Source organism: Episyrphus balteatus, chromosome 4 (genome assembly GCF_945859705.1).
Source record: "Episyrphus balteatus chromosome 4, idEpiBalt1.1, whole genome shotgun sequence".
NCBI classification, from domain to species: domain Eukaryota; kingdom Metazoa; phylum Arthropoda; class Insecta; order Diptera; family Syrphidae; genus Episyrphus; species Episyrphus balteatus.
The window spans coordinates 20,784,111-20,803,314 of record NC_079137.1 but is presented as its reverse complement, the minus strand read 5'-3'; the positions used below and the strand labels follow the sequence as shown (position 1 = coordinate 20,803,314).

Below are 19,204 nucleotides of genomic sequence, written 5' to 3'. Positions count from 1 at the left end.
AATTTCATAGATTCACCTCGATCCGACTCGGTACGACTCTTAAAGTTTCGTTCTACTGAAGCATGTATTATTCTGACATTATACTTTTATTTGTTTGCCCTTTTTCTATATGGTGTTTGCCTTTATTAACATAATTTGTTCACATACTCGATGCTTCAGCATCTATACACCACGAGCTAAAGCCTAGTAACAAAGCAATCACATTCCTGTAATTTAATTTTATCTCGTTTTCCCTTTTTTTCATTTTTGAAAAACAAAAGGACAAGATTGTGAGAACTGGAAACATATAAACCAGATGCCACCCATCATACCTCATAGCTTAGGTATATGATGATACCTAAAAAAAAATATCTGTGTATACAACAAAAGTTATTATCTTGTGCACACCTCCACAACACTACAAACAGAAAATGATTTCCCAAAAAAGGACGACGATTTTAAAAATTCGTTTTGTCACCATCATTTAAGAGGAGGAAAGAAAAAAACAGAAAGCAAATCAAGAGGTTAAGGAGGTGGAACACTATTTTCTCGTTTTAGTTGCGAGAAAAATTCATGCGCTGAAATATATCATCAAGTCATCGATTTTGTATCCTTGTAATCAGTTCCATAGTATGTGAAACTATTTATTTAACAAGCAAGATTAGCTAAGATGTTTTTAAAAACGAAAGTTCATGAAGATCCTTAATATAAAAAAACATACTCAATTCATGAATGCACACGAATTTTGAGTACTCAATATTGGAATAATATTTTAACAAAGACAACGTAAAAAAATTGTTAAAACCAAATTTTAGTATAACTCACCAGTCTTTTCTTTGATCTCACACAGTACGGAAAACAATGCCGGTTTCATTCGGTGACAATTTAATGTATGTTTTCTTGCCTGTGCCTCATCCAATGATTGTTCAGAAATACTCATTATTTGCTGTAAAATCTCGCCAATATCCTTCTGTTTACGAACTTCATTTTCATTACCACCTGCATTTGTACCATCGTCTTGTCCAGGCATTCCATAGCCTTGAGGTGCCATCATACCTCCAGTATGGGCCATCATTCGATTGGGATCTTCCATTATGTGAAAGCTTGAATTTGAAGAGGAATCAATTTTGTGGCCGCTTCAATATTTTTCTTCAACTTCGATTTCAATTAAGTTTCTGTTTGCGAACACTAAAAAATAAACAGCGACACCCAAATATCATTTATTTTTGTTATGTTCTATCAAACATTAAGAAAAATGGCAAACTAAATACAACAATACAAGCAACAAATTAAAATTTAAAAAATCCACAGGATACAATCACGAAACAATGCCAAAAAATGTATGTTAAAACAATGAGAGTTGTCAACGCAGAGTTGTAAACACGACAAACAACTCGAATCTATTTCCCGCAATGGACTGAATTTGAATTCATCCCGAAGATAGTTATCCCTTCAGGCACTCTAGGCATAAACCCAACCATAAGCCATACATATAGCTTTCTCGGTTGCCAGACTATTTTATTTTGTGTTCTATTTTATGATTTTTTGGAATAAAGATAGAAAATTGTATTATAAAATAAAATAAAAAAGTGTGACTGCAGCTTTGTGCTTTTCATTTCATTTCATTGCTATTTTCATGAAAATTTCTATAGCTTTTCGACAAAGATACAGTTTTATCTCAGCGTTACTGACCCTAAGTTCCAGAAAACCGACCCGTTACCGGGTAAACGCCTTTTTTGGCAGGTTGCAAGATACACATTTGCATACCTTGCAACCATCTAAAAGGGGCGTTTACGTGGTACCGGGCCAATTTTCGGCGACGTGTGAAAAGGCCCTAACCCAATATAAGTCAAAACAAAAAAGGTGCTTGGTACTAAATCGATTACCGTTTCGAAGATATTCGTCAAATTCAAATGTATACTGGTCATAAAAAAACTATTGAAATCAGGGTTTGGATACAACATCTTCGAAACGGTTAAAGAAATAAATTAAATACCAAGGACCTTTTTTGTAGAACTTTCGAGCTCCTACAAGAATACATCTTGATAATAATGACTTCTTAGTGAATTAGTGAATTTTGAAAAAGTAAAAAATATTCTTATACATTTTTTTTAACTTTGACTTAGAATAATGACCTCTCAGTGAATTAGTGAATTTTGAAAAAGTAAAATATGTTCTTATACATTTTTTTAAACTTTGACTTCGGATATCTTCAAATGATTTCATAATGAAAAAATGTTTGTAAGAGCTGTTTTGTGCGGCAATCTGTTATAAAAATGTTATAAAATTAAGAGAAAAAAACGAATGTGTATCTCGAATATCTTTTAAACAGTTAGATACACGAAAAAAGTGAGACTTTTTTTGTAGAGCTTTCAATTTCCTACAAGAATATGTTAATAAATTTACTAAAAAATCGATTGATACATTTTTTTTGTTGTATGAGATTGATGTAAAAATGGAAAACTGCGAAGTGTTTTTTTTTTTTTTTTTTGTGTCTAGAATTTTTTTCACCTTCTTATAAATCATCTAATGCCAGTGGAAACAACATTTTAAATCTCGTATCCTAAATCTTGATTAAGGTTTGGTGCAACCGTAGCATTATATCACTTATTTTGTGATGCTTTCTGTTTTTTAGAGCAACAAGTTAAATATAACAAATTTTTTTTTATAATGAGCTGATAAAATTTCCCAAGAAAGATAATTTGGAAATGGTTATAAGAAAAGGGAAAAAAAGGATAGTACAGAAAAATTAATTTATAAGTTTTTTATAAATGGAATCGACAAAAATAAATTCACTCTTTATAGCAGAATCCCACTATTAGCCTTTTTTAAACCCATTTCAAGGGAAGACAATTTAATTTGAAGTAATCTGGCATTATTTCAAGGTATTTTTTTTAGTGAGAATGAGATCAAAAATATCCCGATACGACCAAAAAGATTATAAATTTCTTATGAAAAGTAGAATATTTGTTCAGTACCACAGGTGGATAATCAACGTTAACGAACAAATAAATACAACCAATAATTTGAATTAAACCAATAACGTATTCTTATTTTGTAAAGATTTTATGTAAATTGTAAATTTAAATCAAATAATAACATAATCTAGATCTAATTAACGGAAACCGGAGCATATCAAGTTCCGAAAGAGAGAGAATGAAAAAAAAAACAACAAAAATATTACGTATTATGAAATTTATTCAAGTACATGTTCCTCAACGGAAATTCATAAACCGGAAATTTTTTGCTGATATTCTATCTGACTCTCTTTGAAGCAAACTACTGAAAACTTGTATTTGTTTATTTTTCATGTTTAAAATGCATTTATTTTTTTCTTTTCATAAATAAAAAAAATTAAAAAAAATAAAAATTAACCCAATTGGGCCCACCGTATTAAGCGTCAAGCACTCTGACTTTCAATCTGCATTATTTGTTGTGTATCATAATCAAGTGCGTGCAAAATGGTTCAATATTTATTTTAATTTAAAAGAGATATAATATTTGGATAAATTTTTATTTCCAAAATGACTCAAACTCGTTAAAGTACGCCAGATCCATATTATAAATATAAATAATAAATATTGATAAACATCAACATTGGAAACAGGCTGAATGTATACCGGTTAAGTATGTATATAACATATCGGGCAGACGACATATATGTCATGCCTTTAAATATTCAAGTTTTTTTCTCAATGACTTTATGTACTAATTATTATATTGAACAAAGATCTATCTATCTATCTATAACATATCGTCGGCCTACAAGCAAAACTGACCAACTGCAAAAACGAAGTTAGCGAATTTGGTGAGTTTTTATAAAAATTCCATATAAGTACATAGATGTGTATACCTTTTAACACCGGAAAAATATTTCAGTTAATCTTTCACTCCTATTAACCCTCTGTCGGTACACGGATGCAGCTCAAAAATAAAAAAAATACAAATTTTCAAAAAAGTGTTCGCTATAATGGTGAAAATTTTTTGGAATCGTAAATACAATATTTGAATTCCTTGGAAAATTCTACATCCATTTCATACATATATTCTCGATAAAATATTGAGACCGAACAAAAATTAAAGCGACTTGAAAAAGTAAAAACCAACTTCGTATCCGTGTGCCTATCACGTCACAAAAAAGGGGTGTGCCTACAGAGAGTTAAAAATTTTAAATATTTATTTGAAAACGAGCCATCGCATTTAAAAAGGTTTCAACTGCAATTTAATTTAAATAAGCTTTATATGAGGCTAAACAATGGTGGCGTAAGCCATAAAGTTCAGTTTTGAACTAAGATTTAAGAAACAAGGTTTTTTAAAACAACACGTTTTTGAGTGCCATCTAGTTTTGTGTAGTAAGTGTAGCTGCATAAATCTATTTTTGTATATCTTTCATATCTCTCTTTTGTATTTAACGCACTTGGTAACCGTTAATACAGAGTTCAACTCCAGCATGAAACGCAAGAGAAAAGAATAATATCATCACTTGCCTGTCGATATGCCTGCTATTCCATCCATATCACATTGTGTTGCGAGAAGAGGATGAAGCATAAACAACATCCCATCATCATCAGGCAGAAAATTCTTCTCAAGCAACACTCTGTGCAAGAGGGGTGTGACAAGGGTATTGGAATAACAAAACAAAAGAGGATTAAGTGGTGAACGTCTTTTTATATGTATTTTATTTTTTTATTTTGGCAGCAAGCCATCACCCAGTCGCAACTGCCACCCGCAGCCAGGGATGGAAAGTCGATAAAATTGTATCGATTTTGATACAAATAAGTTTCTTTGAGTACAATAATAAAATTTGCATCAAGTCGATACAATTTGCCAATCCCTGTCTGTGCCTTCGACGATTGTCTTCTAAAGTAAAAGCCTCGTACGCAGCTGAATCGAAACGAAAAATGTTTAAGTCAAAGTCAACAGCGAACAATACAAATACAAAAATTCAAGACAAAACATCAGAAATTAATTTTTAACATAAAAAATATTTAATTTAGTTCAAGATTGTGCTATTTTTGTATGGGAAATTTAGTTTCGTTTAAGCTGCATACTAGGCTAAAAGCGGCAAACGAATTGTTAAGACTTTATTGAAATTCAGAAATAAATTTAATACAAATGAGTGTCTTAAGTTGATACTTGTTTTTGTCTTATCAAATATGTATTGTATAATATTATGTACAATTTCAAAATGTCGAAAATCTCCTTCAATCGTAACAAAAAAAATATACCTTGAATAAAACTTATCCTGACAAATAGATTCCATTTAAGTGGTAATATTTTGAACCCAATTTTGCCAAATGATTGCATAAAATACGTCATATTTGTTATGTTATAGATTCGTGTGACAGCTCGATAAAGTAACCCGGTTACGTCCGACGCGTACATATCGACTCCCATAAAATCACCATTAGCTTTTTTTACTGCGGTTTTGGAATATTATTTTGATATATGTATTTTATCTTTATTTCATGGGACAAATAGATTTCATTACAATCGGCTCCATTTTAGTACAATCTTAAGACAGTACATTTGAAAAATACCAATTTTCATCCCTGTACGCACCTTTATTTTGAACTCTTTGTTAAAGATGGGGCATCGAAGTGAAAGTGGGAGGAATCATGAATTTTAGGTGTGAAGAAAAAATCAATGGATATGCATACTTGGGTTTTGTATCCGTACTTCTTTAATGCATTCCTGGCTATCCCTTTGAAAACTTAGTCCCTAATATATACAATAATATATACAATACTATACATATAATTACATACAATATTTGATACAGTTGAGATTCTTAGGATGATGCTGACATGAGATTAAACACCTTGATTTTTCTTTTATCATCTATATTATAATATTATTATATGGCGGGTTTGAAAATAGGAGTGAGTTTAATTGATCTTATAGATCAGTGTTTTTCAAAGTGTGGGTCGCGACCCACTGGTGGGTCAATAGTTAATCTATTGCTTGCATTCAAACTTTTGTTTTAAATAAATTATATGTTTATTTCATTCAAAATTTGGCTTTTGGGTGAAGTTTCAAACCGTAAGTTTTAAGATCGGAATAAGTCCATCGTTTTTAAACCGTTATACCTGTCTCCCAGAAACTGATAGAAATAAAATTTTTATCTCGTTCGACTCAAATTCACATAATCTTTATTTTATCTGAAGGTCAAACATCTTAAAACAGTAAAATACAGAAGCTATTCAGTTTTTTGCGTTTTCCCAACAATTTTGCAAAATGGACTTGTTCCGTTCTTACAACTTACGATTCAATTGTATCTACTGAATGTATCTTTGATATAAATTGTGGTTTTAGTGAAATACTTAAAAATAACCCTTTTTTAAGGCGTTTTTTTCACTTTAGTTAAGCTTTAAAAAAAGTTAAGCAAGTAACAGAATTTATGTGGTCTTGATATTTTCCTTTGCGGAAAAGCAAAGTTTTCTTGCTAACCCTCAAAATATTTGACTTTTTGTAGGGTAAAGTCAGACCATAAAAGAACAACATTTTGAAATGTAGATTAGTTTTGGCAAAAATAAGGGAAGAAGATGTTTATAAAATAAGTTTAGCCAAGTACACATAGTAAGGTTATATATTCCGAACTGACATTGGTCGCCAAATTGTCAAAACATGACAATTTGGCGACCAATGTCAGCTACCGTAATTCTTAATTGTTTTAAATTACCGACGAAAAACGCACAAAAACCGAAAAACCACGCACACCACTAATTTTTCGACAATTATTAACCATTATGTTTAAGTTTCGTATGTTTCCATACTTGCAGTTTGGCTGCTATTTTATACCGTCAATTTCATTATAATCTTTGAACAACAACAACATCTTGAAGGTGCTACCACCAAGTGTTTATGGCTAGAGTTACAGTACTGTTTCACGGATGCCAATCCGATCATCAGACTCCATTTTGTGTGTGGTGCTTGGTCTAGTAATTTTTTCATTTGATTTGAAAAACTTCTTCTGTCACACTTGAGTATTGAACCTAGACCAAGCGAGTTCAGAAGCCAGTACACTACGCACTGCGCTACCTCACCCAATTATTAACCATTTTCCGCGAAGAAGCACCAAGAAAATTTGTTTTTTTTTTTTAATTTATAAATTTTTCAAATGACATTTTATAAATTAAAACAAATTTCCTGTTTACTGCGATTGAAATATAAAAAATTAAAGGCAGACCTGACAGATTGGTGCCCATTTTTGACAAACAAAGGAGAATGGGCAAAAATATATGGGAGCTGGTCTACCTAGTGAACAGAAACGCCACCTATGAAAACAACTTAGTACTACGGAGTATATCAACACTCGAATATTTATTTTGTCGAGAACAATGAGAGATGGGTAAAATAAGCGACCAAAAAATATGAAAAACACTTTGCGAAATCGAATAAACAAAGTAGAATTTTAATTTATTACATGATATGTAGTATCATGTTGAATGCTGATGATATGAACACGCCTTGATGTCGGGGCCAAGATAGATACCATAAAATATCGTCGGCACAACGCCAAAACCGCGAATCTGCATTTTTTGACATTTTCACTTTAAAGGGTCATTTTACTTGTTATCGGTGCCTCTATTGACTGCCTCGATCCCAATCCCCAATCTGTTACCTAAGGTAGGATATTTCACGTATGTGTACTCTATAATCTATAACTTTGATAGAGTATACGTCAAAATACTCTTTTTTTTACTTAAGACTGTGTGTACCACCACATCAATTTTTATTATTAAGTTTAAAAAAACGAGGCTTAAAATATTCGACCATATAATTTCTAAATTTCAACAACTGTAATTTAGAGAGTACAAATCACAATAATTTTGGTCGTTGTTTTAGTACGACCTATTTGTTTTGTGTTTGTTTCTCAGTCAGATTTAAAATTTTACTTTTTTGTTAATTCTAAGGAGTAAAGCTACATATTTTGAAAAACTTAAACTTTGTTTTTTATAGAAAAAATGAATCAAAACTGATGCAATTTTCTCGACCTTGCAATGTTCGTTCATCGAAATAAAAAGAAACAAGAAGCTCAAATTTTAATACATTGATTTTTTACAAAAGAAAATCTTAAAGTTTTAGATATTAAATAAGGTTAGGTAGATATGGCTGTGAGGAAAACGACTGACACACTTAGACCACTTATTGGTCCGTTGTGATACAATGATTTTGCAAGGAAATTCCTGACTAATTAAACCAGTTGGATCTTTATGGTTGAAGATGTCAGTATTAATTAATTCACTAGTATCTTCTAAAAAATATTTTTCCAAGTATTTTTTACGTTTACTGGAAAGGGCAGGACATGAGCAGAGAAGATGTTGGATTGTTTCTTCTTCTTCCTCATCAAGGCAACTTCTACAGAAGTCGTTAAAGACTACGCCAAGTCTTATGGCGTGTCTACCTTTGAGACAGTGTCCTGTTAAGACACCTATTACAGAGCTGATATGCAATCTGCTTAGAGACAATACATTTTTTAACGTTTTCGATCTAGCCTAGGCCAGATCTGCTTGATATTAAATAAAGAAATATGAATTTGAACTTTTGGAGTCATACACAACACATAATGTTAAAAACAACAAAAAAATGTTATGTACGGCAAGAAGAACAAAAAAAAAATACATTTTCAAGACTTGAAATAAATGGTACTCTTCTTTTTTCAAATGTACTCTTTTTTTTCGGCTCTAAAATTAAATATACTCTATTCTTTCTTTAAAAAGTTGGCAACCCTACCTAAGTGCAATAATACTGTTTTAAAAGCATATCTTCCTTCCGCTTCCGTGTTAACAAAAAAAATGTATAGTATTGCTTAGATCTTCTATGCCTTTCTTACCTGGAGAGGATATAACGAAATTTGCCTTATATATTCCCCAATAAAAGTTCTTGATCGCAGTAAGGTTTGTGTTATGAAATGTCGTCGCTGTCGCAATACAGAACGGTCACATATAACACCAAACTTGCGCCTGTTTTCTTCGATTTTGAGGGTAGCAAACCAAAGACAATTAGTAAGTTGATTGACAAAATATCGCGAAAACTCCTGGCGAAAAAAAGCAAGCGAAAGCTAGTTCGTAAGCTATGGTTAGTATGGATCTGGTGCTAGGAGATTTCGTTACAACTCAACACAAATTTCATCTAGGAAAACAAGCACGTAATAGAGAGTGTTTACCTAATTTAAGATCATTGGTTTGGTTAAATCCACTGGGAGATGCTTAGAATAAATACCAAAAAAATACGAAAAACACTTTGCGAAATCAAATAAAGAAAGCTGAATTTGGTACTTTTAAGTGAAAGTATCATCAAGAATCATGATATTGGTGTTAACTAACATAATGTTTAGAAACTCCTTAGTATCAGACTGCATAAAAGTCACCGTTTGGGAATTTTAACGGAAAAATATTGAAATTTATTTTTTCATTAATTGCAATCTTCGTTTCCATGTACTGCTTGAACCCCATGGTTTACAGATTTGTGTCCATATAAAAAAATGATGTACTAAAACTAAGCTTTCTAACGATGTATATCGCATTCGTGGACGCTAGGTGGACCTATTTGCCCATTCTCCTTTTGACAACGTTCGGAAGATATTACCTTATTATGTGTACTGTGGCCAACTATAGTATAACAGAATTTTTAGTGTCATTACACTGTTTTAATATTGACAAGGTCAAATCTCTAAAAATTCACGAACTGAAATCCTGAGTCGAAATACTACAGCTGATGATGACGCATTCAGCGTCGAAACAATTACTCCAGTCAAAGCGTCATTTGACCTTGCGCAGAGAGGCACTGTCAGTTTTTATTTCATGGATCGATAGGGGTATATTTAAAAGGCTTAAACCCAATTTCTCACCACCTGATCATTCTTTTTAGCGGAGTTATTCACAAAAATGTATTTTTTGGGATATTTTACTTCTAAGCTAATATCTTTGCTCCAGATTGTCGTAGACCAAAAAATAAACATACATTCTCTTTCTTATAATATTTTCTATCGTTGTATGTAATTTCATCGTATTTGAGTGAGTAAATACAAAATGGCAGCCATTTAAAGTCAAATTCTTGCTGTTAAAAAACACATTTTTGTCATTATTTCGAAAAAAGCTTATATCATGATTGACATTTTTCTAATTTATTTTGTAGCCCTATTCATGTCCTGCATTTTAGAGAAAAAATCAGCTCTTTATCACCAAAGATGGCCGAGCAATTGATAAATGAACGCATGCAAAACCGGTGCGAAAACACCCAAAAATATCGTTTTTTGGGAATAACTCGGCTTCAGAGTGTCTTACGACAAAAAATAAAGCTATTAATTGTTCGTTACAACATTTTCTATCGATTTGGTGCACATTATTTTTGTTGAAACAAATAAAAAATAAGTTATATTAAGTCAAATACGTTTTTTTGTTTAGCAAACTTTTGCCTTATTCAGCCCTATCGGCAATCTCACGTGAGAAATTTCCCCGGGAGTAGGTTTTCTCTCCCGGGAATTTTTCTCCTTATCGGCAATCTCCATCGGAATTTCGTTTTCGGGAAAGAAGTACAGCCAACTTAACAAAAAAAAAAAACTTTCGAACACATTTCTTCGAAAGTTTTGACAACTCTAATTTGATTGTATTTGTATTTAGTGCACAAAAACAATTAAAATGTTTAATAGTCAATATTCATATAATATTTTTCTTTGGTGTTGATTTGTGGATTGTTATTCAATAATTTTTTTTATTTTTTGCCCAACTTATTACTTTGTTTGTTTCTTCAGATGAACATGTAATTAGTTTAGTGTTTGTTATTTGAATTAAAGAATCACAGCTCTTCATCTGTGGTTTATTAAGCTTTGTTTTTTTTTGACGTGATAAGCAAATAACTAAAATAAATTGAGGCATTCCACAGATTTTGATCATTTCTTGGTCCAAAGCAGAATACTCTCGGAATGGTCTTCTCCAGTTCCATGCATTTTTTAAGGATTTCTTATGTATGTTTTATTTTTTATATACTCTTTTTGCGTTATCCAGTTGCAATATCATTTGCTTTTTGTTGCCTTAAGAAAGTATATAATTTAATATTTTTACAGAATATCTATTTTGAAAGAAAAACACGTACATTTTGGCTTCAAAAAATCTGTTCCCTATAAAAAATATGATGGAAATACTTCGGGGGAGAAAGTTCATTCCCAATAGGTATTTTTGTGTGGGATTTTTTTCCTAGGAAATTGTTCCATTCAAAAAGTATTGCCGATACCGATTTTTGGAACTAGAGAAATTTTTCCAGGGAAAAAGTATTGCCGATAGGGCTGATTATTTTATAAACAACTTACAACTTAAAAAAAAAAATTAGTTCTCTACGACCCACACGAGCCGAGTTATTATAATTTTAAGAAAGCATCATTCCGTAAGAAAATTTAAAAAAATTTCCCTTGTTTATAAGTCGAATAATAGTTCTCAGTGAGAGGGGTTGTTTTCATTGTTTCTTGTTATAAGATGATTCAATTCAATTCAATTTAGTTTATTGAACTTGTTATTTACAATTGACTTAAAATTAACTTATTTCTAAGATACATTGGTTGATATAAAATTTTGTTGGCACAGAAGGGGCCTAACCTTATACAATGACTAAGTTATAAAATATAAATAAATATTATACATGGATAAACTTAATTTAAAAAGTCTGCTAACTAGGTTGTCCTCGGGGTGTTCAGACCCGGATGTCCAGTTGAGGGGTTGGTTGAGTTGGGTTGGTTAGATTGGCGTTTAGCCACGATAGTGTGCCGACTGGGTGTCGGCGTAAAAGTTAACTGCTTCTTCGTTGTCCATTGAAATTACGTGCTCATCCAGTATATCCAAAGCGCAAAGGTACCTAGGTTCCGGATGTCGTTGTTGGGCTATCATTCTTCTCATCAGCTGATTGGGGTGGTTGGCGATATTTCCTACAAGTATCTTCGCCGATCGCAGTAGATACTTGTCCAGTGGTATGATTTTTGCTTCCTCGTAGAGTCGCTTGTTGCTGTAGTATTTTTGTCGCTGTCGATCGAAGTAAAGTCCGGTGCACATCCTCAGTATTTTTCTCTCGAACATTTGTAGTTCCTTCATGGCTGTCTTGGAGATGGTATACCATACCGGAAAGCTGTAGGCAATGACAGGTCGCAGAAGCTGCTTGTAGATCAAGAGTTTCGTTGGTTGACTTAATCCTGTTCTTTTTTTCATCAGAGGGTGAAGGCGATGGAAGGCAAAGTTGGCTTTTTTGAGGACCAAACGGGAGTGATTGTTGAATCTGAGGAGCTCGTTAAAGTTGATTCCTAAGTACTTGGCGCTGCGTTTGGCTGGCAATCTAGTTCCATCTGGAAGTGTCAATGTGATGCTTCTGCAGCTTCCAGCCGATCGACTGCCTCTTCTTCCTGATCGTCTAAGGCACAATAATTCCGACTTGGATGAGTTGATCCGGATACCCCATTTACTGTAGAACTCATACAGTTTCCGAATGTGAGCTTCGACTTTCCTGGCAGCTATGTTTGGCGAGATGGACTTGCAGTATGTGAGTGAATCGTCCGCGTAAGGCAGGTTCTCGCACTCACTTGCAGGCGGTTGGTCTGATGTCAGGATGCTGTATAGAAAGGGGCCAAGTTTGGATCCTTGAGCAACTCCAGCTCGAATGACTTTCATTGGTGATTTCCGATCCTCCACTTGCACAAAAAAGTTTCTGGAAGAGAGAAAAGAAAAAATAATTTTAATTAGTGCCAAAGGAAAGCTTATTAAATGAAGTTTATGGATAAGGGCATCTATCCATACGCTGTCAAATGCTTTCTCGACATCCAGAAAGCATGCGACGGTAACTTGATTGTTGTTTAAAGCTGAGGTGATGTCTTGGTGGAACTTCATGAGCGGATGCAGTGTGGAGTGCTTCTCCCGAAAACCGAACTGCATGTCTGGGATGATGTTGTTATCGCTGCAAAACTTCTTCAGCTTCCTGAGTGTCAGCTCTTCCAAGAGCTTACTAAGATTGTTGAGAAGAGAGATTGGTCTGTAATTGGAGATGATGTTCCTAGCACCTTTCTTAGGAATCGCCACAATTCTTGCAGTTTTCCATTTCTGTGGGAAGTAGCAGTTGTTTATGCAGTTGTTGAGAATGATAGCCAAGAAGATTATCACTGTTTGCGGGAGCCTCTTTATGATGAAGTTGGAGATGCCATCCGGTCCAGCTGATTTTTTCGGTTTGGATAGGTTAATTATTTCGGCAATCTCTTCTGGGGTAGTCAGGTTTGGGCTGTCAGTAGGATCACTTGCAGAATTGGTGTCGCTGAATGTCACTTTATCCGGGTTAGGTAGCAGAGTCCTTTGGATGGATGCCTCGACTTCCTCTATAAAGTCTGTGTCTGCGGAAGGGTTCGGTGAGAAGTTACCTTCAAAGTGGGCTGCAAATGCTTCTGCTTTTTCCTGAGATGTTGTTGCTTCTCCATTGTTGGTGTTAATGACTTCCGGCATTGGTGACTTCTGTCCAACAATTCGGTTGATGTTCTTGAAGGCATCAGGCCCTGGCTTTATTGACTGCAGTCTCTTCTGGAACTGTGTGTTGTTATAGTGCTGAATGGAGTTACGGAGCATGATGTTAGTGCACTGTAGCTCACTCCACACTGTCCGATTATAAGAGGATTTGTCTCATGTTTTTCGTTGGGCATTTGGAACTTTTTTAAAAAATTAATTTCTCGGCTCGTGTGGGTCGTAGAGAGCTAATTTTTTTTTAAATTGTAGATAATTTAAAGGGCTACAACAGTATTTTATTTTGTTAGCAAATACTTGCACTGTTTATAAAATAATAAGGCAAAAGTTTGCTAAACAAAAAAACGTCTTTGACTTAATATAACTTATTTTTTATTTGTTTCAACAAAAATAGTGTGCACCAAATCGATAGAAAATGTTGTAACGAACAATTAATAGCTTTATTTTTTGTCGTAGGACACTCTGAAGCCGAGTTATTCCCAAAAAACGATATTTTTGGGTGTTTTCGCACCGGTTTTGCATGCGTTCATTTATCAATTGCTCGGCCATCTTTGGTGATAAAGAGCTGATTTTTTCTGTAAAATGCAGGCATGAATAGGGCTACAAAATAAATTAGAAAAATGTCAATCATGATATAAGCTTTTTTCGAAATAATGACAAAAATGTGTTTTTTAACAGCAAGAATTTGACTTTAAATGGCTGCCATTTTGTATTTACTCACTCAAATACGATGAAATTACATACAACGATAGAAAATATTATAAGAAAGAGAATGTATGTTTATTTTTTGGTCTACGACAATCTGGAGCAAAGATATTAGCTTAGAAGTAAAATATCCCAAAAATTACATTTTTGTGAATAACTCCGCTAAAAAGAATGATCAGGTGGTGAGAAATTGGGTTTAAGCCTTTTAAATATACCCCTATCGATCCATGAAATAAAAACTGACAGTGCCTCTCTGCGCAAGGTGAGGCCCTTTATTCCGACGCTTTGACTGGAGTAAATTGTTCTGTAAAATTTTTAAATTTTAAATAAAACAAATTTGTATGTGACGGTGTTCGATTCATTATTTAAAGAGTTTTATATTAAAGTCACATAGTCCTCCAAAAATAAATTAATTTATAATTCATGAATTGAATTGAACATTTATTTTGTATGAATTAAAATAAATAAACGTTCAATTCATGATCTAAAATCCAAAACTAAATTTTTTTGTGTTGATTCAAATGGTGCCGTTTTTAAGATACAAATAATCATTTACAAAAGTGAACGTGGCAGGGAGCGTGAAAATTTTATAAAATTTTGTAAAATTTGTTTTTATTAAATTTACAACAATTTAACTTGTTAACTTACTTTTGGAAAATTTATTTGTGTCAATTATCATCAGCCAACATGTCCACAATATGAATGACGATTCAATTGTTCGATTGCGAGATCAATGTTGATTGGCTAAATCAGGAAGCATTAAGCTGACCATTATCGGAGGGGAATGATTTTGTTGGCTTTAGGACATCTAGTCAATTTAGGTTGGCCAAAGCTGATGAGTATGAAATTACCATATGCACTCTCTCTTACGAAGAAGTTACAAGTTTGGATTGGGATAAATAAGGTGTGGACTGAGAAATAATCCAAATACCTTAGAGTGCATCAAACTGGGATATTCAAACCAATTATCACAGGGATTAGTCATCCTGGCATGTTTTTTTAATAAAATTGATTCATTGATGAGAATTATTTAGAATATTTTTCTTGATAAAATAAATAATTTATATTAGGAAAATGAAAATAAAATTTTCTTTTTAACTGAAAAGCTAAGATGTATGCATGTTTTTCGAGCTATATGAATTTAACTTGTTACTAAAATTAAAACACCCATTTTGTGATTTTAAATTTAGTAAAATTTTAAGAGATAGTACCTAGTTAAGTTGTTAAAATCGTTTAAAATTAGAAAATTTGTCTTTTTAACTTAAGCCGTGTTTTATTTTCATGCTGATAAAGATCCAAATCATTGGTGCAAATTTTTAAAAGATTTAGTAAAGTCATTTAAGTAAGTTACTAAGTCAAAAAGCAGACTGATTTTTAACTTATGTCGTTTTCTTTCACTCCTTCTTAGTACTACGGAGTACCCCGGATTTACTCCACATTTTTAATCAGATTTACACCGATTTGCACACACACTTATAAATTTGAAGTTTTGACATTTTAAAATTTTGTTTGAAAAGTGAAAAATGCGAAAAGTTTTTCTTTCAAACTCTTCTGTTATTAATAAAAACAAAAATTATGAATATATTTTTTATTTTATTATATTCCGCCTGATATATTTCTTCCATTTTTTTGTTAATTCTTCACTTTTTCAAAAATAAAATTGAAAATTCTTCATCAATAAAAAAAAATCCTGTGCCATATATGTAACAAAAAAATCCCATTTTTTTTCTGCGTTGATGGGATATTTTTAGGCTTAAAAAACCGATCAGAAGCATAATGAAAAATATACCAAAAGTAAAACTAAGGCCGTGTGTGAATTGCGTTAAATAGTTAAATCTTGTAAAATTTTTGACACTAGAATAAAACATTTTCAGCTGTTAAATTCGTGTTAAATTTTTGACACTATTGAGGTGAATAAAGAATTTTTAGCTGTTAAAAATTTATTGGGCTCTGGGACCTGGTTAAATTTGAGTTAAATTTTTTTTGCAGATGGTTTTGTTTTGTTTTTTTTTTTACTAAAAAGGAGTATCATGACAGAAAAAAGGCAGAAAACATTTTAAACAATAATCCATACAGTTGAAATTTTTTTTATTAACCTCAATAGTGTCAAAAATTTAACACGGATTTAACTATTTAACGCAATTCCTTGGGTTTTTTTTTATTAAAAAGGAGTATCATGGCAGAAAAAAGGCAGACAACATTTTAAACAATAAATTCTTTTTTTGAAAATATTTTGTTCACCTCAATAGTGTCAAAAATTTAACACGGATTTAACTATTTAACGCAATTCACACACGGCCTAAGTTCGCTTCTACACGAAGACGCAAAATGCGAGACGCATATATAAGAGCAAGGGAGAGATGTGAAAAATTTTGTGACTCTTTTTGACGTTTCTCTTTGATCTTGTTCTTTTTTTTTTTTTGCTGTTTTGCTTTATTTGATTTCGTCGATCGCAGAGTCTACTTCGTCGGTTGTGTATTATTTGCGTGCATAGTAACTTTTTTAATTTATTCAAATGTTTTCGACCCCACTGGAGTTGTTTCTTTGTATATTTTGATGCTTTTTTTTAATAAAAATACATACGAAAACAAGAACAAAATAAAACTAAAGAAAATAGCTGTCAAATTGGCGTCTTCTAAAAAATACTTTACTTTTCAGATAGTTTTGTATGGGCGAGTATTGTGACTTGGGAAATAGCTTTCCACGCCATCTACCATTTGGAGCGACAACCTGAAAATGATATAGATTTTTTTTTTTTGATTTGCCGTTCAATGTAGTTTCCATAAGAAAAAAACAAAAAATACCTCGAAAAACATATATTTTACGAATTAATTTTATATGTACGACTATCAATTTTATGATTGTAAAATGATAATATGTGTTTATATCTAAATTAGGTTTATAATATACCAAAAAGTATAAAAATACCTGTGTAATTTGTCTTCAAAAAGTGTAGCAAATCGCAGGGAAACAACAACAAATACTACAAAAAATGAAAAAACTGTTTTGGTCTAATTTTTTTCAAAATTGTTGAAAATAAAAAAAAAAAGTGCTTACCTACTATTATTTGTGAAAAAGCAAAACAAATAAAAGAATAATTTAAAAATGTTTATATTTTGTATGGTATTTTTTGTTGTTTTCAGGCGATTCACTTATACTTTTCGAAGACAAAATACACAGGTTTTATTATACTTTTTGATATATTTTAAACCTGATTTAGATATAAACACATATTATTATCATTTTACAATCATAACATTGATAGTCGTACATATAAAATTAATTCGTAAAATAAATGTTTTTCGAGGTCTTTTTTATTTTTTTCTTATGGAAATTACATTGAACGGCAAATCGGAAAATAATCTATATAACTTTTAGGTTTTCGTCGATATCCACCAGGTGCCGTGATGCCAAGTGTCAATGGGAGGAGTTTCATGAAAAACCCTAATATTCGAAATCAAAATATACCATGAAGCATTTGCATGAAGTAATAGCCCCCTTGGAAGTAGAAAAAATATTAACTACTGCGAATTTTTTTTTTAGTTTTTACAAATTTTTCTCTAGGCCGGTTATCACTATTTTTTTCAAGGAAATTATCCATTTTTGCCTTGTCACACACACAATTACAAAAAAAAAATTACTCTCATTATGTTCTATCACTCCAGAAAAAGGAGTAACAATTAAGAGTACTCCTTAATAGAGTGAAAGAAAACGACATTATATAGTAATATACAAAAATGGCTTTAGCATTTTACTTAATCGTTTAAAATTTTGCGCCATTGTATATAGTATTTGCTCAACAATAATAAAGCGAAATACTACTTTTGTTTTAACGCAAATGAATACAATGATCTGATCTGGATCATGATGAAAATAAAACCACAGCTTTAGTAACTTACTAAAATGGCTTTAACATTTTACTAAACGGTTTCAAGTTTTGCGCCATTGTTTTTATTAATGTTCTCTTTTGTCTTGTTCTCAAAAAAAGACTAAAAAACTAAAGCTAAATAACATTTATTAACCAAAATGATATATATATATAGAAATAATATAGCTACTAGGCAAAACAAAAAACTTCGTGTACTTTCACGGGAATTCTTTGAAATCTTCAGAATTCAGATTGTTTTACTCCCATTCTCACCCAAAAAAAAATTGCTTGACGTTTGCTATAGGAACACACAAATGAATCTCTTAAAAAAAAAGGGAAAAAATTCAAGTCATACTCACATTTAAAGATTATTTTTATTAACATATGTACATATACTTTTCAAATTAAGTACAATAAGTTAGATTTTCAATTTAGCACTAATTTCCTTTTTTTCAAGAACAAAAATCAGAACAGAACTATTTCGTGAGCAAAAAAAAGTATGTATACAATTGCGTTAAAGTATACACATTAATTATCTCTACACACACGGTCACCGTCCTGGAATGGACAATTTTATATTTGAGAATGGGTTCATGGGTTGTGCAATTTAAAAAAAAAGCAATTTTGTTTTGTAAACAAAAGTTTATGTAAATTCGAAAACAAAAAGGCTAATCAAAGAACATTAATTGCACTATAGTACCGCACATTAGTAACAAAAATGTAATTTAACATGGGATTCTATTTTTATTTAAAAGTATTGTAGATTGTAGATGCTCCACCTTATAAAGATATTAATGGCGGACACGATTATACCACGTTTATAAGTCCGATTTAATGGTCGAATTGAATCTGAATCGAAATTTCAATTCGGACCTTTCAAGCAAATGAATCCGACCTTGGTCCGAATCCGCTCCGCCTGAGTCCGACCTCGACTAAGAAACGGGTCCAACAACGGCTCAAATTAGTATGGAAAGGAGACACAGTACACGTAATAAGGTAATATCTTCCGAACGTTGTCAAAATCATAAACAAAAAATACCAAGACTGGAAACTCGGCGGTCAACTGACGTTTGCCTACAAGCTGCGCGGTGTGGTGAATGTCGTGAACCTATCGTTGTGTTCGTGTCCGATGTGTGGTGAATGTCGTGAATCTATGAATGTGTGC

General features: G+C 32.2%; 1 protein-coding gene across 2 annotated transcripts in view; it reads right to left on the bottom strand.

The window, feature by feature from the left end:
* The window catches only part of LOC129919551 (homeobox protein extradenticle), an 80,915-nt gene extending 62,060 nt beyond the window's left edge, over positions 1–18,855 (bottom strand). The window contains exons 1-2 of one of the 2 annotated variants that reach the window (XM_056000469.1): positions 18,399–18,855; positions 805–1,167 (exon numbers count right to left, since the gene is read on the bottom strand). In XM_056000469.1, coding sequence (XP_055856444.1) covers positions 805–1,072 — 268 coding nt within the window. In that variant the 5' untranslated portion in view covers positions 1,073–1,167; positions 18,399–18,855. The remainder of the gene's footprint in view (positions 1–804; positions 1,168–18,398) is intronic. The other variant, XM_056000468.1, reaches the window with a different exon arrangement.
* Between the last annotated feature and the right edge of the window lie 349 nt (positions 18,856–19,204).